We start from the raw sequence: 21,472 nt of genomic DNA, 5'->3' as shown, positions 1-21,472 counted from the left end.
ATCAAATACATTATAGTAATTATATCACATATAATTATATTAACTTAATTATATCATATATAATTAATTAAATCCCTCAATTAATTTGAACAATTAAAATTAATTCAAAAACAGATTCTCATTAAATTCTGTTGAGCTACCGAGGGGACCTCACGGACTTGTAGCTTGAAGCTCCAACGATATGTGAATAATTAATTAAACTCATCAATTAAATTATTCACGATCCATTAACTATCGGACACTCCACTAAAGATTGATAACTGCAGTATTCGCACTACAAATATATTTCTCCTCCTATGTACAGCTGAGCCAAAACTATCATTTTGTTCATGTAGTTACATCTAACTCCTTAAGTACCACTAATCCCTTTATCAATAAATCATAGTCTAACTATAACCAAACCCTTCTCCAGGAGAGGGTGTGGTGTGACATTGGAATCAATCCATTTATCTAAACGTTGGAGAAGGAGTGAATTTTCTCTTGCTATATTCCTAACTCTCCAATTAGACGAATCCCAAAAGGATAGGCTTATGGAGTCGACGATCTGACCACTCTCATGCAAATCAAAGGACCACTCTCATGGTATAAAACTAACTCATTTAGGATTAAGATATGTTACCTATAGTCATTTTGGTAAAATGTAACTACTCTCATGGTATAAAACTAACTCATTTAGGATTAAGATATGTTACCTATAGTCATTTTGGTAAAATGTAACTTTTTATTATGGATGATGTTATATGATAAAACTTTTTTTTTTCTAAAGAAAATTGGTAACAGGGCATAGGGATGCCTAAAAACAAATTTTGGATCACTCTCCTTTTGCAAAATTCTTCGTTTTGGCAAAAACCCTTCTAAACTCTCGTCTCTCATCACACCAGCGTTCATGCCGCCTCTTCACATTTTCAGAGCCACCTCTATTGCGACTACCCCTCGCCGCCGTTGCTCGCCGTCGTCTCTCGTCGTTTCTCTCTCCTTCACGGCCGTTTAGATCTGCCCGTGATCATTAGTAGTCTCCCCTACCCCACGAAAGTCTTCTCCTCTCTCTCAAAATACTCAGCGGTGCTGCGGCCTTCTCTCTTCAGCTATCTTTGTTTCATCATGCTTTCCCGTTTACTTCCGAAACCCTCCCATTTCAGATTACTCGGCTTGATTTCCACTAAACCACCAGCTCAAACTCCTAGTTTTCATCTCCTTCTCCGATTATTCTCCACCGATAACAATGGAAGTAATAACAATAGGAATAGTGGAAGCAGAGACCAACCGACGAGCAATGTCTGGAAAATTTCACAGGAAAACGACGGAAATTTCGACCAATTGTTCACTCAGGAAGCTGACGACCTTGACAGCATTGCGGAGGACGACTCTGCTCCGGGAAACGACGATTCATGGGTGAGTTCGAAGGGCGAGGATCAGGGTGCCGAAGGGGATATTTTTGCCAGCATGGAGCAGGAAGTTCGAGGAAATAAAGACGGCGATGGTGATAATGAATGGGTTACAGCGAAAAAATTCGAGCCGTGGAGCCTGGTAGAGGAAGAAAAAAGTGATGTCTTCAACATTGAGGAGGTTGCAGTCGAAATTGGTGAATCCAGCGACGAGACTAAGGAAGTGGATAGTAAGAGCAGTGAGGATGCAAGGAAGCTGGAAAAGGAGGAGCAGGAACTCACTGCTATTCTTAAAGGCAAGCTTTTCTCTCCCTAGATTGAGAAGACTGTATTTCAAGTTCAACAAATTATGCATTTGAATGGGTTTCTAATTCTGGTATGTATGTATTGTTTGATTCAGTTTCGTAAAATGTTGGCGTCTTCCAGATTATTTGATTCTATGATGGTTATTCTGGTCGAGGCAATTCATATTCATAATAATGCTCTTACTCGTAGCTTTTGCGTTTAGCTTGAGAACGGCAAAGATAGAGGGTTGAGGCCATTGAACTTTTACTTAATTTTTTCGGGTGCAGTGGTTTAAAGGTTGTCATTTGTTAATTTTATTGGTTCTTTACTCTTCTGTGATGTATATTAGCTGATGTGCCCTTCGCGCCCTTTAATATTGTACACACTAGACTTTCTGTCGCATCCCTTCCCAGATTATCTTCTAAATCTGATAAAGAATGTGAAGACAACAATTGTCAACCCTCTTATGACGACTACTAACCAACCTGTTCCTATGAACCTATCTCCTTAACACTTGATAAACTTGATTAGCAGTTCATAATCTCTACAAACCACCATAACCTCATCATCAAACCACTACACACACACATATATATATATATACTGCTAAACAGTTACCAAATGAACATACATTAATAGGTTCTGGAAACTTAAGTTTAATACAACAACAGTTCGACACAAGTTCTACCCTTTTCCCCATGACATGTACAGATGAAACTTGGGTCTAAACATAGCAAGTGGACCACCTAGACTTCAAATCCTTGGATGATCCTGAGTAGTGACTGACTGTCAGATCTTCTAGGCTTTAGGACGTTGACTGCTACCTGAGGAGAGAAAACATTTAAAAGAATGAGCTTAAAATGCCCGGTGAGTAACTATTTTAAGAAACATGCTTTCATACAAGAATAACATAAACGTGCTTTTCATAAAAAATTTACAATTCCATTTACAACATTTAAGATTAAGCTGGAAAAATGAAAACATGGCATATAAAAACCTTGAAATAAAACTCATCATCATTTCTTGCAAAGTACCCTACTCCTCTACCTAAGCATGTAGGAGAGTCATTTTGCTCAATTCCTAATAACCTTAGTTGAGAGAGAGTCATGCTCGATCTCAACGTCGATAACATAGATTTTACGTGCACGTAGAACTAAATAGGATCCTACCTACCTTACCTACCTACCTTACCATACCTTCGGTAGCAAGGATCTCCATGTAATTGGTACCTTACTATACCTTCTGTACTAGTGTCCAGGAGTAGGTTTTTCATACAAAGCGTAAAACATTTTAACTTTACATGAATCTTTATTATAAAACAACATACTCAACATGCTATAGGAAATTCTTGAAGAGCTTAGTCTCATGCTAAAATATGGCATAAAGCTTAATTGGAATGCATGGAAATTATATATAAAATCTGTCATTAAACTATAGATCATGTGTTCAACATCAATTTCCAATACTTAAATCATGCAATAAGAAAATCAAGTTAAAACTAACTATGCGTTGTAAGTTTATTAGTAGAACACTTAGTAAACATTTGAAAGCTAGTCAATCATTGTCTTTGAGTTGCTTCCTCAAAGGGTTGTAGGCCTCTCCTGTATGCGTTTTTCCTGTAAAAATAATAAGTGATGCCTTTAGCTCCCTCTTGAGCTTAACTTCACTATTCAGCTTTAATATATACTAAGTCCAAATCTAGTTCAATGCATCATCTTATTCCTTTTTACTCGATGCATCCCCAACACATAGGTACTCAACGCATTACCATCCTTAACCGATTAGTTAGATTAGGTAGCAATCCGCACATAGGTGCTCAATGGCACTAGGATGCGCCTACCTCGCCTATGCGATGGGCGCTCATGGCCGCAACCCTCAGTGCGCCTCTTCCATTGCACACAGCCTCTCGCGCACCTTACATGCACACTTTGGCCAGTGCCTGCTTACTCTATCGCATACCCTCGCCTATGCGCGCACTTGCCCACACTTGACCTCAGACTAGTTAGCTGCTTGCTTATGCTTGGGTGGCAACTGCCTGCCTGCTTGTTCACCCAACCAAAAATTCCAAATTTAATTTCCAGCTTGAATAATTTAACTTCCAGACTTTATCTCATGAAACTTCCTTCTAAGAACTTATTCCTAGACATCTTAAAATTCCAGCGGCTGATTTCTCTCCACGAGCTTGGAATTCGTCAATCTTTACAACCTATTCGATTAACCTAAGAATCTCGAGCACTTGAGGAATTCTTCAACTTTCAGCTCAATTCCATAAGAATTTTCCACCGATTGCCCTGGATTAACTTCCTCACTGTTCAAGCTTCAGGTTGGTAGTAACTCTCCTTCTTTAGCACAAGTAGAATGCCCAAATCGAGTTCCTCATTTCTAACTTCCTTTTATATTAAGGGCTACATGATCAGATAGCATCCCTAAGATGACACCTGGCGCACTAAGCTCACTTATGGCCTCTAATTAGGCTACTTAGCCCTCTAATTGGGTGATTAAGTTGGGTGCTTAAGCCTTTTACCACATAGGCCTGTGTCCATGCAAGTCTCCCTTCTAGCCAACACGTACTCAAATAGTGCTGCACTCCCTTGGTCACTGCGTCACTAGCCCGTGCATACACTTGCTTGTCTTAGGCGCTCGTGCTTAGGCCTGCTACTCATCAACGCCTTCATTAACCTTTACTTGTGCCTCAGCACTCCTTGCCATTGCATAACCCTTGGATAGCCACATGCTTAAGCCTTTAAGCCTTCCGGCCATCGTGCACCTTGTGGCCTCCTAACCTTTGCCTTGGACCAAATCTATTAATCTCCTTAGTATCACTTAATGCTAGGCAAACTTAGCTGCTCGCATTCCCTCCATCTTGGCCTTTGCCAACCCCCCAAAATGACCATCGACACATGCCTCTTGTTAGACCTAACCCATTTTCGTCCCTTGGACCCTTAACCGCATAGTCACATCTAGTCCTCTGGTTTCCATCTAAGTGTTAGTTCTTTTATCACACCCGAGAGCTTAACTACTCATACTTAGGAAATTTTCTGCCCTTTTCCAACTTTGCCACACGGCTAACTTCCATTGCTTTATGCTCTCAAGTTTCCCAAGTGTCAATTGCCTTTTACAACCTAAGATCTCACCTTCCTAACACTTAGGAAATTTTCCTCGTTTAAACATTATACACAATCATAACATACTTTACATAACATTCAACTACATAAATACCATTAACTCATAATCATAGAAACTTAAACACAATTAATTAGTAAAATAGGTTTAGGGGTTTACACTTTCAGATTTCTAAATTTATAGATATGTATTGGATGGGAAACCTGAAGACGAGAATGAAGCCCATTTAACCAAATGACTTGAGACGTTTTCTGAAAAATCAAATGGATGACTTGCTAAAATTTTATGGAACTATGCTATTAGCGCCCTTGTCTGGGTCTTTGGAAGGAGAACCGTTCCAACTTTTGAAGACAAGAAGGGTGGTCAGGGGAGTTCCTGAACACCCTTCTTGTCTTCAACTTTTGAAGACGATTGGGGAGTTCCTCCTTCATTTATCTTTTAGAGAGAAATGCCGCTTTTTGTGGTTTACTGGAGTGTGTGTTGTTTTGTGGGATATTTGGAGGGAAAGGAACGATAGGGTGTTCAGGGGTAGGGATATGGACCTTAATGAGGTTTGGTCTCGGGTGAGGTTTCATGTTTTTGTAGGGCTTCAGTTTCAAAGCTTTTTTGTAATTACTCTTTAGGACACATCTTACTTAGTTGGAACCCCTTTTTGTAGAGAAGTTGTTTTGTGGACTGATTTTTTTGCATGCCCTTGTATTCTTTCATTCTTCTCGATGAAAATTGTTGATTTTATCACACACACACACAAAAAGAAAGTTCCTTTTGTTAGGTATTTTTCAATCGAAATAAGTAATGGTGCATGTTTGAGACAAAAGGCCATGGTGAGGTGGGTTAAAAAAGTTGGGTGACTTTGTACCTCTTTCTTTCACAAACTCTCTCTTCCATTGAATTGCATGCATGAGGAGAAATAAGGCTGCCATTACCTCCCTTGAGGAGGTTGAAAATGGTCAGGTGGTGGCTGGGATGAAGTAGTTGGGGAGGGCATCTTATCTTTTCTTAAGGTTATGCTTAGGAGTGCTTTTTGTTTGGTTAAAAGCACATTCTCCTAAATTCGTCTTATTTTGAAAAGCACACACAATATTTTTGGCACAAATGCTCGACCAAGAAATACTTATAGTTGAAAGTCAAACGCAAAAGTGATTTGTCATTGATAGCTTTTTTAGAAGGTTTAGATTAATGACACATTTTATTAGGGTTGGGATGCCTCTTTCGCGATGAAGGAGATTAGGAATGTGGTCTTTAGTCTTGAGAGTGATGATGCAGTAGACCTTGATGGTTTCATTATGGCATTCTTTCAAGAGAATTGGGAGCTCATCAAGGAAGATATAGGTGAAGTTTTAATTGAGTTTCACAAGTGTGGAATCATTACTTCATCCTTGAATGAAACCTTCATTTGTGTTATCCCTAAAAAGGTGATTGCATATAGAGCTAAGGATGTTAGACTTGTTAGTCTTATTACCAGCTATAAGGTTGCTAAGGTGTTTCTTGATAGATTTAGATGGTCCTCCCTAACAAAGTTTCTGAGTGCTTTTATTATTTTTTTTTTGAAAAGGAAACAACCTTTATTAATCAATAAAAATAGTACAAGAGATGAGTACTTTGATAATAAAGGCAAATACAAAAAAATCAATTAGGAAACCAAAGGATCGGTAGGTGCACTGAGGCATCTCAACTAGGCTGACACCCCCATAGCACCCTCATCATATCCAACTAATAGAGTGCTTTTATTTGGATGACAAATTATCAATAAAATCCTTACTGTCAACAAGGCAATTGATGAGTACTAGCTTGTACGTAGGAGGGGGCTATCTTCAAGATAGATTTTGAGAAACCTTATGTTCACGTAGCTTGAGATTTTCTAGACAAATTCTTGTGGTAGAAAGGGTGATATTGGGTTTAAGTGAAGATTTTTTATTTGAAACTACCGCAAATCAGTTAGTTTTATTGTTTTGGTCAATGGTCAATTTAGGAGTAGGTCGTCCCAGGTGTCTAGGAGTAAGGCAAGTTAATGCTCTCTCTCCCTTCCTCTTTTGTATTATAGTCGCTGTTTTTAGTAGGTAGTGGCCATTGGGATGAAATGAACAAGGATGCCATCCAGGGCTTTTGTGGGTCGGAAAGGATTGATTCTATTTCTCTCCTTTTCAATTTGGTTTGACATGATATTCTATTTTGGCAGTATTTGAACTCGTTTCACGATTCAAGTTTATTAGGGAAAAAGTTTGGAAGTGGGAATTAATTGTGATTCAACTAAGTTGGTTAGATGGGCATTTGTTGTAGTTGCTTGGTTTTTAATATGCCTATTATCTATCCTTAGCTTCCTCTTATGTGCATTCCACATCTTGTTTGTCGTTTTGGAATTCATTAGTTGAAAAAGTCCAGAGTCCAGAAGTGAAAAAATGCTCTCTTCTCTAAGGGTGATAAGTTGACTCTTATTAGTAGTATTTTGTGGAATTCCTATCTAATTCCTATCTTTGTTTACAATTTCTTCCATCAGTAGTTGTAGGTTGGATAAGACCATAAGGATTTTATATGGGTGAATCTCAAGGAGGGAAGGATTCCCACTTGATTAGAAAAGGAGGTTGTTTCAAGACTATCCAAGTTGGGTAGTTTGGGTATAGGTAATCTGAGAGCTCACAGTGAAGTTCTTTCTAGCTAGGCTGTTAGGATGTTATCTTATCCTTTGCAGCATAAGGGTCATCGTTTGCTAGGCACGTCACAAACATGTGAATATGCTCCTTTGGAGACAACAGAGAGAAGTAAAAAAGAAACATTTGTTAATTTGCCATAGTAGAATTGTAGAAAACCATTCACAACTAAGAAAAAATTCATATGAGAGAGCTCATTTATATGCTACAATGACCAACCCTAAACAAAAGTGAAAAATTGTTGAATTGCGGCCCCTATCCTGCTTTTGTTTTTAAGAAATTGACGTGTCTTGTGTTAGTAACCTGTATTGTTGTCTACGGGTCTATTCTTCTTAGATTTATGAGTAAATATGGGGCTCATCCTTCTAAACTGGTTTCAATTCCTGGGCTTATGCTACAATGGCCAACCCTAAACAAAAGTGAAAAATTGTTGAATTGCGGCCCGTCCTGGTTTTGTTTTTAAGAAATTGACGTGTCATGTGTTAGTAACCTGTATTGTTGTCTATGTGTCTATTCTTCTTAGATTATGAGTAAATATGGGGCTCATCCTTCTAAACTGGTTTCAATTCCTGGGCTTGAACAACACGTCCTTTAGTTTTAATTCATTTTTAAACTAATAGTTTGGATATTTTTTTTGGGAAGATGGTTGGTACAGAGATTCCCGTTTTGTTTCTTTTCCCTGGTCACTTTTCCCTATCTTCTTTCAAATCTACTCTATAGTCTAGGGTCATGTTTTCATCCTGGTCACTTTTCCCCTCTTCAATTTCTTTCGTTTCCTTACTAGTGTCATGTTTTCATCCTGGCTCTAGGAATACTCTCTTTTGGAGCCCAACTTCAAACCTTCAGGTGGGTTTTTCTGCTAGTTATTTATTTTCCCTCTCGTGTGGTTTTCCCATCCAAACCCTTTCTGTTTTTCTATGGAGGTGAGGGCCTAAAAGAGGTTAGATTTTTGCCTGGGAGCTCATGGAGGAGAGGATCCCAAGTTGCATATCCTTCCATTTCTCTGTGAAGATATGGTTTCCTTCATTAAAAAAGAAAAGTTGAGAAAAATTCTGTGGAAGGATTCTTGGGTAAACTATCAGCTTCTAACTCTCCGCTTTCCAAGAATTAAGAGCTAGCAATTCAGAGAAACATGCTGGTGGTTGATGCAAACTCCTAGGAAGTATATGATAGAAGAGGTTTAAAAGAGAGAACAGGCTATTTTGGAATATTGGAACTATTATGAAGATCTCGTTCTAGAAGTAAAATGAAAAGATGCTCGAATTTGGAGAGTTTAGGTTCTTTTTCAGTTAAATTATTCTTTAATGAGATCAGTGGAGTAACTTTCTTACAGAAATCCCTTTGTTTCAGCTTTATGTAGGTTAAATAGTCCAAAAGATGTAAATGACGATTCTTCATTGTTTTTTCTTGGAAGTTTCGCTGCAGCTACAAAATTCCAAGAAAATCTCCGAGAAATCTTAGTTTCTGTCCACCTTGTTTTAATGCTGGAGAAGATCACCTTCCCTTTCATTATTGTTATTGCACGCAATTATGGGACAGAAATTTGAGGGCTGAGTGATATGGGTTGATACTGTTAAGTTTTTGACTTGAGGAGTACGTCTTGAAATAATTAGGCTGGTTTTCATGGACAAAAGTACCCCTTGGGAGGAAAGCATTAATTTAGTGAAAGTTTTTGTGGGTTCTCTAGAGCGCTCTATCCATAGTGCTTCATAGTTATTCATTTTCTTAGATTAATTCTTCTTGTTTTTTTTTTTTTTTTTTTTTTTTTTTTTTTTTTTGTACTTTTTCAGTTTATAGTTTGCTTGGTTTTGGTTTTGGAGGTTTTTCTTGATATGTTCTTTACTATTTCTAGTTTGTAACTTTCCAAATATCCATCGGAAATTTGAGTTTCCTGTCAAATAATAGAAAAAAAAAATGAAATGGTTATAGTTATGTTGCTTGGCCGGCAGCCTGACACCATTTGTGTGGATGCTCTCTGCTTTCATATTCTTACCGATTATTAACCATCTTTATTTGCTAAGTATGTCAATTTTTAATATGGGGAAAAGAGTGTCCTATTGACTTTTAACCATCCTATTTGAGTTCATTATGGAAAATAGGAGAAGAATAATTTTGGGAAGATAAGTGGTGCGAACCAGTGACCTTAGCTCTAAGATTGCTGGATATTTATGCTATTTCCGTTTGAAAAATTTTGGTTATAATATTTTTGGTTTAAATATTATTTTGGTCCCTGTATATTTGGTTTTGGTTCATTTTGGTCTCCATACTCTCAAAATGTTCATTTTGGTCCCTATACTTTCGACTTTTGTTCATTTTGGTCCCTATACTTTCAAAATGTTCATTTTGGTTCTTATACTTTCAATTTTGGTTATTTTGGTCCGTGTACTTTTAAAAAGTGATGATTTTAGTCCCTTCATTTTTATTTTCATTTTATTTTTAAGAGATCAAAATGATTTCTTTTTGAAAGTTCAAGGATCAAAATGAACCAAAGTTGAAAGTATGGGGACTAAAATGAACATTTTGAAAGTACAAGAATCAAAATGAACAAAAAAAAAAAATATAGGGACCAAAATTGTATTTAAACCAAAAGTTTTTCTCATTGTCTATTGTTGGAATGGATACTACAAACGTGTGACTGGGGATTAGGTGTCACTCTCCGATAAAGAGATGGGAAGCTTGATGAACCTTGTTTTTTTACAAAGCTTTTATTGATAAATAAAAAGGAAGAAAAATGTTCAAGGATACGAACTCCTAAAGGAAGAAAAAAAAGAAAGAAAAGCAAAAGGAACAAAATGCTGGCTACAAGAGATAAGAAGAACAGTAATAGTAATACAAAATGAGCAATGAGAACTATGAAGAACAAACAAGCAAAGAGTAAAAAAACCTAGCTACATCCTTCCGGCTGCAAAACCTGCTCTAAGAACAAAAATCTTCAAATGAAGAATAACACGAATTTGTATGGATCACCTAATCAAGCTGCACCTGCTCATCAAGGAGAACTACATGGATCGGTAGTATATCACCTCAGCAACTGAAACCATGAGCTTGAAAAATTATCTAAGCACAAAAATCTTCAAGTGAAGAATGATACGAACTTGTATGTATTGCCAAATGGCCCAAATCAAGCTGCAACAACTCATCAATAAGAATTAAATGAATTATTTATTTTTTAAAATTATCTTTTATGGTCCCTAGCCTACACAGTGTTTTAAAAAACCCTCTTGGGCGCGTGCCCAGGCCCAAGGTGCAGGTCTGGCACCTTGCCTTGGAAAAGCGAGCTCACAAAATAAGGCACGCCTTAGGTGCGCACCTTTTGTGAAGCCCCAAGGATCAAAGCCCTGTGCCTTGGGGCTTTTCAATTATTTTAAAAAACAGTAATAATTAAGTGTTTTCCTTCTCTATTAATTAAAAGAATCAAGTTTACCAAACCTAAATGCAAAATTTCTTGTGTTTTGGGTCCCCTTTTTTTTTTCTCAATATTTCTACTTCAATTATACTTCTCTTTTTAATGTAATATTTTTATATATAGTGTGCCTTTGTACGCCTCACAAAAAAAAAAAAAAAAAAATTTCGCATCTTTTTTGTGCGCCTTGTGCCTAGGCTCCAGAGAGCCATTGCGCCTAAGGGCACCTTGGGCATTCAAAAACACCGAGCCTACATAAATTTAAATACCCACGATAAGCTTCAAAGAAAGCTTCAAAATTATCGGTTGGGAAAGGAGCTGATCCAAATAGATGGTCGTTGGAATCCTCTGGTTCTTTCTCCACTAGATTTCTCTTTTTGAAGCTTGCAGAGAAAAGAGTGTTCCTCATACAGAAGCTATCCAGCTCGATTTGGAGGTGCACTAGAGGGTAAATACTCAAGAGATGCTGCAAAAGAAGAATGGGAGGAATTGTTTCTCCCCTTCGGTTTGCTTTCTACATTCAACAGTAGTGAGGAAGTCATAGCCCATATATTTCTTAATGGCCTGTTTGTTAGACAGTTGGAATTGCTTGCTGGAAACTTTTGGGCTCCAGGTTTGTCTTCCTTGTTGGATGCTTGGATATTGGAAGTCCTTGGCTGGAATTTGAAAGGAAAGTGTCAAGCTCTTTGGAAAATTGACTTTCGCGCCACTATATAGAGTATTTGGTTGGAGCGATATAGGAGAACCATTGAAGATAAGTTTACGTCCTTCCCCGATTTTTGGAATATTGGTGGTGTCGCGGTCATGAGATTATTTATTTATTTTTGTTTTTTTGTAACTGATTCCCCTCAATGATCGCAAGGCACTGGAGGGCTTTTTTGTAGGTACTCTTCTTTGGGATGGGGAGTTCTCTTCCCCTTGCCCCTAGGATGCTCTTTTTTGTGCTTTATTGAATTTTGTCCAGTTCCTCATAAAAAAGAAAGGGGGGAAAAACAGAGAAAAGGAAATCTTCAAATTTGGACGATGTCTCCCTCAATTTGTTGTCTATCTTCAGGGGGAACCTTTGGATAGTTGGATCACTTTATTCTTCACTCTCGGTTTGAGGCTGAAATGTGGTTTCCTTGTGTGCTGTTTTAGAAGGGCTTGATGGAAAGGTCTTTGGCGGTAGGGGGAAGATCTCCGGTCCTTTAGAGATGTGCAGCTTGCTTCCTTCTTTGGTGTCTTTAGAAGGAAAGAAATTGCAGGCTTTTTAAATATAAATACTTATTCTTTCATTCCTTTTGGCATTTGGTGCAACACATTACTTCTTGGTGGTGTGGTTGATGTATCAGTTTATAAGAATGTTTAGTTAGTTAATTTTTAGGTGCTGTAACTAATAGACCTTAACCAACTACCCTTTATTTACAGGTAGTCTTTGTAAAACAGTTTGTTTTTAACCATTGTCTATAAATAATAGGTTGGGTCAGTATTTTGGAGAAATAAAATCATTTGAGAGTTTTTTCTATCCTTTGGTTTTACACCAGTGGTACACAAATCACACCAAATTCTTTTGTAGTTATTTTCTTTTGATGATTATTAACAATTGAAAGACTCTCTTTAATTAAGCTTTTGGGAGGGGTAATCTCAACCCCTTGCCGCTACGCTAGGTTCTTCTTTGATTTTTTTTTTTTTTGGGTCTTTTGTTGAACATATCTTGTTTCTTATCAAAATAATAATAATGGTAGAAATAAGGGGCTTTGCTGATAGTTTATAGCCCAAGGATATTTTAGTATTTTATTTTGTCCTAGGTTTATTTATTTATTTTTTTTGTATAAGGGCTTGCTAGAGCCTATAAATATGGCTTCTCTTGTAACTTCCATTGTATGTTAAAATAATAAAAAGAGACTCTCTATCGTGGTTTTTTCTCCCTGTTCTAGGATCTTCCACGTAAACTTAGTATTCTCTATTTTCTATCTTTTAACATGGTATCAGAGCGTGGTGATGAAACCTTAACCACCATCGGCGAAAACCAACTGGTGCAAGATAACCTTAGTTCTGCACCAGTCTCGCTTTCGCCATAGTTGTCGATGGGGCCTCTGACCACTGCCGCTACTGTCGTCCAAGCCACCATTGATCGGCATCTTCAATCCTTGCATATCCATCCAACTCTAGCGCCGTCGCAACCCCTTGATGGAAACCCTAGCACTGCCGCTCTTTTTCACAATGCTGCCGACGTTCCTCCCTTGTTATCGAGTGCCGCCGCTGCCCATCCCTCCAACCTTGCTGTCGATAGTCGAAACATACACCTTGAAGCCAAGATTGGTGAGTCGTCTACCTACCACAAAGGTAAATCCCCTACTGTGGCAACAAGCCCCTTGCAGCCACTGGGAATCCCCGACTCCTTTCCCTTCCAGCTGCAAATAACCTACCTGTAGCCATCAGGCCTTCTTCATCATCTGTCGCCTAGTTATGAACATCAAGGTTCGATTGGTTTATCTCCGCTAATGGTTCAACAACAGTTGGCTAATCTTCAGGCAAATTTTCAGCAACAAATCGTTGCTCTTGGGACAGCCCTAGGTGCTTCCACAAACTTAAATTCCAGTATAGTGAATTCTGACATTCCTTTCAGTCTATCGATATATCCAGAGAATTCAGTAACCCCTTTATCTGTTTTAACAACTACAAACTATTTGTCTGGATCTATGGGAAATTCCTTAGAGTTAATTACAGGAGAAAAATTGAATGGTCAGAATTATTTCTTCTGGTTTCAGTCCATTAAAATGGCTCTTGAAGGGTGTCACAAGGTTGGGTATCTAATTGGTGAGATACCAAGACCTAGGCCAGGAGGTCTTCAGGAGCGCATTTGGAAAAGAGAAGACTCCCTGCTTTGATCACTGCTGATTAATAGTATGGAACTTTAGATAGGGAAGCCGTTGTCTACTGCGACTGCTCGAGATATCTGGGATGCAGTTCAGAAATTATATTCTAAAAGGCAGAATGCGTCTCGTCTTTACACTCTACGTAAACAGGCTCACGAGTGCAAATAGGGGACGATGGATGTCACTTCATACTTTAAAAAATTGTCCCTAATCTGACAGGAGATGGACCTGTGTCGTGAAATCATTTGAGCTTGTCCTTGTGGAGGTATCCAGTATTCCAAGATTGAGGAAGTCGATCGTGTTTATGATTTCCTGGCTGGTTTGAACTCCAAGTTCGATGTAGTGCGAGGCTGTATACGAGGACAGAAGCCTATACCTTCTCTTATGGAAGTGTGCTATGAGGTTCGTCTAGAGGAAGACAGGGTCAGTGCTATGAACATCATGACTGTATCTGTTGCTTTCAGTTCGAAATTATCTGGTTTGATAGTGACAAGAAAAATGGGAAACAGACCCCGGTATGTGAACATTGCAAGAAATCCTGGCATACGAAAGATCAGTGTTGGAAGTTACATGGTAGACCACCGAATGGCAAAAGAAGTCCTCCAAGTGACAAGCCCAATCCTCGTTGGGCTCTTATGAGTGAATCTGCGAGTGCCTCACAGTCACAACCTCAGGTAAATTGCCAAAGTAACCTTAGTGTCTCTTCTTTTGGGGCCGTTGCTCAATTAGGTACCTCTCAATCCTTAAGCTCAACATAAATGGGAAGAAACCATGGATACTTGATTCAGGTGCCACAAATCATTTGACCGGATCTTTTGATAATTTTCTATCATATCTTCCGAGTATTGGTAATGAAAAGTTTTGGATTGCAAATGGATCGTTTGCTCCTATTGCAGACAAGGGTCATATTTCTCCTTTTGATGGTTTAACTTTACAGAATGTACTGCATGTAACCAACATATTTTAAAATTTACTATCTATTAGTAAGATAACTAGAGATATGAATTGTCAAGTTGCCTTCTCACCAGATAATGTTTTCTTTTTGGACTTAAGCTCGGGGAAGACGATTGGCACAACCCGGCACAATAGAGGATTCTATTTCCTTGATAATGATGCTTCCTTTAGGAACTGTTATAGGACTAATTTGTTGTCTTCTTATTCTTCAACTTCAGGAAAAGATTGTATGTTGTGGCATTTTCGCCTTGGTCACCCAAATTTCCAATATATGAAATATTTATCTCCTCATTTATTCAATAAAGTTGATGTCTCTTCTCTATCTTGTGATGTGTGCATTCGTGCAAAACAGCATAGAGTCACCTTTTCCTCTCAATCTTACAAATCTTCTCAGCCCTTTACCCTTATTCATAGTGATGTTTGGGGTCCCTTGAGTATTACCACCTCTTGGGGGAAATGTTTTTGTGACCTTTATTGATGATCATACCCATCTTACATGGGTTTTTCTCCTCACCGATAAATTTGACGTTTCATTGATATTTCAATAATTGTACACTACTGTTGAGACTTAATTCAACACCAAAATTGCTATTCTTCGTAGTGATAATGGTCGTGAGTTCCTTAATCATACCCTTTGTGATTTTTCGTCCTTTAAAGGTATTGTCCACCAAAGCTCGTGTGCCTAACCCCTTAACAAAATGGGGTGGCTGAAAGGGAAAATTCGTCACCTCCTCGAGTGCACGGTCTCTCATGCTATCTATTTCACTTCCATCTTACTTATGGGGGGATGCAGTTCCGACTGCAGCTCATCTTATTAATCGAATGCCTTCCCGTGTCCTCCAACTCCAAACCCCTTTTGAATGCCTCAAAGAATCATACCCTACCACGTGGCTTATTCCTGATGTCCCTCTTTGGGTTTTTGGGTGCATTGCCTTTGTCCATAGTCATGGCTCTAACCAAACTAAGTTTACCCCTCGTACTCAGAAATGTGCTTCATTGGCCCCCTTCACTAGCGAGGTTATAAATGCTTCCACCCTTCTTCCCGAAAATACTTCATCTCCATGGATGTAACGTTCCTTGAGGATAAATCTTTCTTCCCCATTAGTCATTTTTAGAGGGAGAGTACTAGTGAAGAGACTAACTGGTCCACATCTTTAGTCCCATCTTCAGTCTCTACTGACCTTCCGTACTCCTTCCTGAACCCATCCTGAGTGCCCATGACACCGTTCTACCCACTAAACAAGTCCCTTGGATAACTTACTACAGGAAAAATCTTAGAAAGGAAATAGTGTCCCCTACTACTTTGTCGGCTTCGGTCTATGAATCTGAACCAACATAAGCTCAAGGTACTGCTGGCTCTGATAACACTAACTTGTGTGTTGAGGATGATATTGTTGATTTGACTGAGAATGACAGGACTGATATGTTAGTTCCAGAGAAAACCAAGGTTGCAAGCAGTGATGAGACTTCGACAGAAACACAAGAAGGTGAGACTCAACCTCAGGCTGGAGCATGTAATCAAAATCCCATTGTAGATGAGGATTCAGACAAACTAGGAGATTATGATCTCTCTCTTGACATGCTCATTTCATTGAGAAAGGGCACTAGGTCCTGCACCAAGTACCCATGTATAGCTTTCTGTCTTACAGTAATCTGTCTTCTGAGTTCACGGCATTCACTACCAGCCTTTATATAGCAATAATACCAAAAAACATTCAAATTGTTGTGGAAATTCCTGAGTGGAAGACTGCCGTCATGGAAGAAATGAGAGCTCTTGAAAATAATGATAAGTGGACCTTGTAGCTCTTTCTAAAGGGCATAAAACAATTGGGTGCAAGTGGGTGTTCACTCTGAAGTATAAATTAGATGGAACTCTAGACAGGTACAAGGCCAGACTTGTAGCAAAAGAGTTTACTCAAACTTATGGAATAGATTATTCTGAGACTTTCTTCCCTGTAGCGAAGTTAAACACGGTCCGGGTCCTTTTTGTTGCAATTAATAAAGATTGGCCTCTCCATCAACTTGTGTAAAAAATACATTTATGAATGGCAAATTAGAAGAAGAGGTATATGAGTCCTCCTCCAGGTTTTGAAGCTCAATTTGATCATCAAGTTTGTAAACTCAAGAATTCTTTGTATGGTTTGAAACAGTCCCTGAGAGTGTGGTTCGACAGGTTTACTACCTTTGTTAAGTCCCGAGGTTTCACTCAAGGATACTCTGATCACATGTTGTTTACAAAAAGATCAGTATCTAGAAAAATTGATGTTCTAATTGTGTATGTAATGATATTGTCTTGTCCGGAGATGATACTGTTGAGATCACCAGGCTAAAAAAGAAAATGGCTGACGAGTTCAAGATAAAAGATCTAGGGAATCTAAAGTATTTCCTTGGAATGGAGTTAGCAAGATCAAAGGAAAGGATCTCTATCTCACCACGGAAATACACTCTTGACTTGTTAAAAGGAACAGGTATGATTGGATGTAGATCTACTGACACTCCTGTTGAATTCAATGCAAAACTGGGAGATCCTGTTGATAAAGAGATGTATCAACATCTAGTGGGAAAGTTGATTTACTCATCTCCCACTAGACCAGATATTTGAACATATGGAAGTTGTGAATCGGATTATGAGATATTTGAAAAGTTCTCCGGATAAAGGTCTGATGTTCAGAAAAATTGACAGAAAATGCATTGAGGCTTATACCGATTCTGATTGGGCAGGATCAGTTATTGACAAGAAGTCTACCTCTGGATATTGTACTTTTGTGTGGGGTAACCTAGTTACTTGGAGAAGTAAGAAGCAAAGTGTTGTTGCTAGAAGCAGTGCTGAAGCTGAATATAGATCTATGAGTTTGAGAATTTATGAAGAAATCTAGTTGAAGAAAGTTTTGTCTGATCTTCACCAAGACAGTGTTTTACCTATGAAGCTCTATTGTGATAATAAAGCGACTATAAGCATAGCCAATAATCCTGTACAACATGATAGAACGAAATATGTGGAGATTGGTAGACACTTTATAAAAGAGAAACTGAACAATGGCAGTATCTGTATTTCATATATTCCATCTAGTCAACAAGTTATTGATGTTCTTATCAAAGGGTTACTCAGACAAAGTTTTGACTCATGTTAATAAGTTGGGTCTGATTGACATCTACGCCCCAACTTGAGGGGGAGTGTTAGAAATAAGGGGCTTTGTTGATAGTTTATAACCCCGAGGGTATTTTAGTATTTTACTTTACCTTAGGTTTATTTCCTTTTTTTATATTAGGGCTTGCTAGAACCTATAAATATGGCTTCTTTTGTAACTTTCATTGTATGTTAAAATAATAAAAAGAGACTCTATCATGGTTTTTTCTCCCTGTTCTAGGGTTTTCCACGTAAACCTAGTGTTCTCGATTTTCTATTGTTTTAACAAATAATACTAATAATAATAAAAAGTAATAAAAGAACTATTCTTTTTGTTTAATTACTCTGGTGAATTCGTTGATGTTTGGGAATGTGGATCATGGATGCGTTTCTGTAACATTTCACTTCTTTTTTTCTTAAAAAAAATCAATTATGTTGTTCATTTAATATGTCAACTGCAGGTCCTAATCGAGCATTCGGAGATCTTATTGCTGCATCTGGAATCACCGATGACATGCTAGACAGTTTGATAGCTTTGAAAGATTTGGAAGGGGTTGAGGGGTTGCCCCCTCTAAGTGAAATAGAGGATATGCGTTATGAGAAAAACACAAGAAAATCCTCAAGAGCTGAAATTGAGCGCCAGAAACAAGAAGAGATTGCAAAAGCAAGAGTGAGACAGGTAGATGACAAAGGAAGAGCATATGGCACGGGAAGAAGGAAATGCAGCATTGCTCGTGTATGGATTCAGCCAGGGGATGGCAAGTTCATAGTGAATGATAAAGAGTTTGATGTCTATTTCCCAATGCTCGATAGTCGGGCTGCTCTTCTTCGGCCTTTCTCCGAGACCAAAACATTAGGCCTTTGGGATGTCAAATGTACTGTTAAAGGAGGTGGTACAACGGGTATGTTAAGATCTAAATAACATTTAACACTTCTCGTTACATCTATATACTGGTTATGTCTGTTCTCAAATTTTGTTTTTATGGTTTTTGTGTTCTGCTTGCTGTAGCCCATTATCTGGTCACTATTTCGTATATGTGATTATTTCTTGTCACTAGTTCTCCTTTGGCATCGAGTGGGTTAACACCTGTTATCGCATTGTCTAATTCTGTGTACTTATCTCTCTTTAATGAAAAGCTCTCTTAATTTTTTTTTTCCTTCTGCAACTACTTTGCAACTTATCAGTTTCATTATATAGTATTTCATTTCATCGCAAGTAATTAAACCCTGCTATTCAAACATAGAATTTGAATTTGAAACAAAAGCCTAAGTATATATGTTATGATTGAGACAAAAATAAATGTTTATTAGACATCAGTCTCTGCTTAAGTTTGTTGCCATGGATTGATGTACAATGCATAAATTACTTTGCTTTATGTTCGATTGAGAATTTCACATTGAAAAAAACAAGGGACATGGGTTACTCCTCTCATTACCAATTATTTTTTAGATGGAACTCCATACCATCAAATATGTTCCACGGCCATAAAACTTCAAATAAATTTGAGCTTCATCATAGAACTCCTGTTCTTATGATAACCTCTCCTCTTTACTAGACCTGAGTTACCTCTGTTCACAAAAGAAACTCTCTTTTTTACTCCCATTCTATAAGTTCCCCGTTTTCACTTCACAACTCTCTTTCTTCATGACTTAGATACAAAAGTAGGTCGTTTATCTAATTCACAACCTAAGCCTTTCCTCCTTTACCTGTTTTCATTAATACACCTTTAATATTGGCGTCTGATCATCTTATCGATTTTACTTTACATGATATGCCAATTAAAACTGGGTATCTTTTGAATTATGCTAGTCATTAACAGATGATGCAGTACCTTAATAACTTCTTTTCTCGTCATCAATACAAGATCTATTACTGCCAGCTTCTCAGTCTAATGGTTGGATGGAGAAGTTTATGCTTTTGACTATATTAGGAAGGATGCATTATGGTTTCGACTTTGCTGCTTATATGCTTTCTGGAGTTTTATCCTGACTCTAAGCCATCGAGAGTCAGCTATTTTTGTTTCCATCTATTCCAAGTACAAACTTCCTTTCTCTCTACTCTCGCCGTATGTGTTTTCAAGTGAGTGAAAGTTCTGAATCTTCAGGTCAAGTTGGAGCTATTCAGTTGGGTATCAGCAGAGCCTTGCAGAATTGGGAACCCGATCTCCGTCCTCCATTGCGAGCATGTAAGATAAAACGATTACACTTTTTCTTGGTCAGCTATGACGAGAATGATACATAAGTATATATTTGTGTATTTTACTGATCAAATTTTTCTTTTCTATTTGCTTGGTAGCTGGTTTCTTGACCCGAGATGCACGTGTCGTAGAAAGAAAGAAGCCAGGAAAGGCAAAAGCAAGAAAGAGCTTCCAATGGGTTAAACGTTAGGTTATACATGTTTATCTGTATGGAACTTCAACTTTATTCTTCTGCAATAAATTGGTCAAAGGTTTACAAACAGGTTGGTTCCTGCATCGTTTTTGTAACGTAGCCACAGTTTGTTTATTCCAAATACCCTGCTTGTTTGTAGCAAATAACTATTGAAATTTAGCACTAAGCCATTGAGTTTCACTCCTCTCTCATGGGCATTTCTTCTATCGCTTGATGGTTACTTTTTGATATTCTTTTCTCTCACTGGAATGTAGTGAACAGTTTATTGTATTACTACTCTCTTTTATTACTCTATTATATTATTGTTTGTTAACTTGTTATTTGTTTCTATTTTCTCATTACGAATGGAATGGTTTCTTAATTCACAACTTTATAACGTCTTAACCATTTTGGAGGTGTTTGGTTTAAGGTTTTAATAATTGTCTATTGGTAGAGAATACTGAGAACAATATATTTGAGAATAAGATTGTTGAGAATAAAAGATGATTATTTTGTTGGGTATGAGATTGAGACGTCTAGAATTGATATTATTCATCTTGCTCTCGCTCTCTTTTATCTCTTGTTCTCGCTCCCACTTTCCCTCTTCTTTTCAACATTTATACACCTCTCAAGAACTATATGCCAATTGTATTCCAATCGAAGGTAAAGACATGTAATGTGAAGAACTTGTGTGAGTCCACTGTAGATCTTGGAGAATTCATAGTTAAGTTATGAACATTTTCTTTTCTTGATTTTTCAGAAATTTCCATTCACATTGACAATTTTTCATTTAGACGTTACTTATTTTTTTTAGATATATCCTGATTGGAAATCTCATTAACAGCTTTATTCATGATTTTCTTTTCCAAAAAAATTCTGTTGGCAAAGACATTTTCATATAATCGGTATGTTTGACATTTTTGTCAATACTTCAAACCTTGATTATTCTTCTGTTTATTAGTATCTTTGTTTTATTTTCTTCTAATTATGCATATTGAGATCAATACAAATAAATGAAGTTATATTATATTATAAAAATTAAAGAGGCACTTCTGTGAAAAAAAAAAAAAGAGAATAAATTAAGAGATGAAAAGAGATGTTTTGAAAATGAGGTATTTTGTTTAGGGCGGTTTTTAAATATAGAAAAATAAGTCAAAATATTTACAAAATGTGGCAAAATTTTAGAACTATCAATGATAGACGCTGATAGACACAAACACTGATAGAAGTCTATCAGCATCTATTAACGTCTATCATTGATAATTCAAAAAAATTGTTATGTCTCGTAAATATTTTCAACAGTTTTACCGTTTGAAATA

The 21,472-nt window shown here is 37.6% G+C and overlaps 1 protein-coding gene across 3 annotated transcripts; it reads left to right on the top strand.

Moving 5' to 3' along the window:
* The first annotated feature begins 806 nt into the window (after positions 1-806).
* Positions 807-20,380, top strand: LOC120067206 (30S ribosomal protein S9, mitochondrial). 3 transcript variants are annotated; one of them, XM_039018708.1, is made up of 4 exons: positions 808-1,681; positions 18,245-18,685; positions 19,889-19,969; positions 20,080-20,380. In XM_039018708.1, the coding sequence occupies exons 1-4, from the start codon at positions 1,102-1,104 to the stop codon at positions 20,169-20,171; spliced, it is 1,194 nt and encodes a 397-aa protein (XP_038874636.1). In that variant the 5' UTR covers positions 808-1,101; the 3' UTR covers positions 20,172-20,380. The 3 variants fall into 3 exon arrangements, with proteins under 3 accessions (XP_038874638.1, XP_038874637.1, XP_038874636.1); XM_039018710.1 differs by lacking the exons at positions 19,889-19,969; positions 20,080-20,380 and adding an exon at positions 19,594-19,874 and having other exon boundaries at positions 807-1,681; XM_039018709.1 differs by lacking the exons at positions 19,889-19,969; positions 20,080-20,380 and adding an exon at positions 19,604-19,873 and having other exon boundaries at positions 807-1,681.
* Positions 20,381-21,472: the final 1,092 nt, after the last annotated feature.

This window comes from Benincasa hispida, chromosome 12 (assembly GCF_009727055.1).
Source record: "Benincasa hispida cultivar B227 chromosome 12, ASM972705v1, whole genome shotgun sequence".
In the NCBI taxonomy this organism is placed as follows: domain Eukaryota; kingdom Viridiplantae; phylum Streptophyta; class Magnoliopsida; order Cucurbitales; family Cucurbitaceae; genus Benincasa; species Benincasa hispida.
The sequence above is the reverse complement of the archived record's forward strand: the minus strand, read 5'-3'. Positions and strand labels throughout refer to the sequence as shown.

Coding starts and splice junctions, on each gene's coding strand:
- LOC120067206 (XM_039018708.1), top strand. CDS start 1,102: ATGCTTTCCCGTTTACTTCCGAAACCCTCCCATTTCAGATTACTCGGC. Junction 1,682..18,244: donor ACTCACTGCTATTCTTAAAG/GCAAGCTTTTCT, acceptor TGTCAACTGCAG/GTCCTAATCGAGCATTCGGA. Junction 19,970..20,079: donor CCGTCCTCCATTGCGAGCAT/GTAAGATAAAAC, acceptor TTTGCTTGGTAG/CTGGTTTCTTGACCCGAGAT.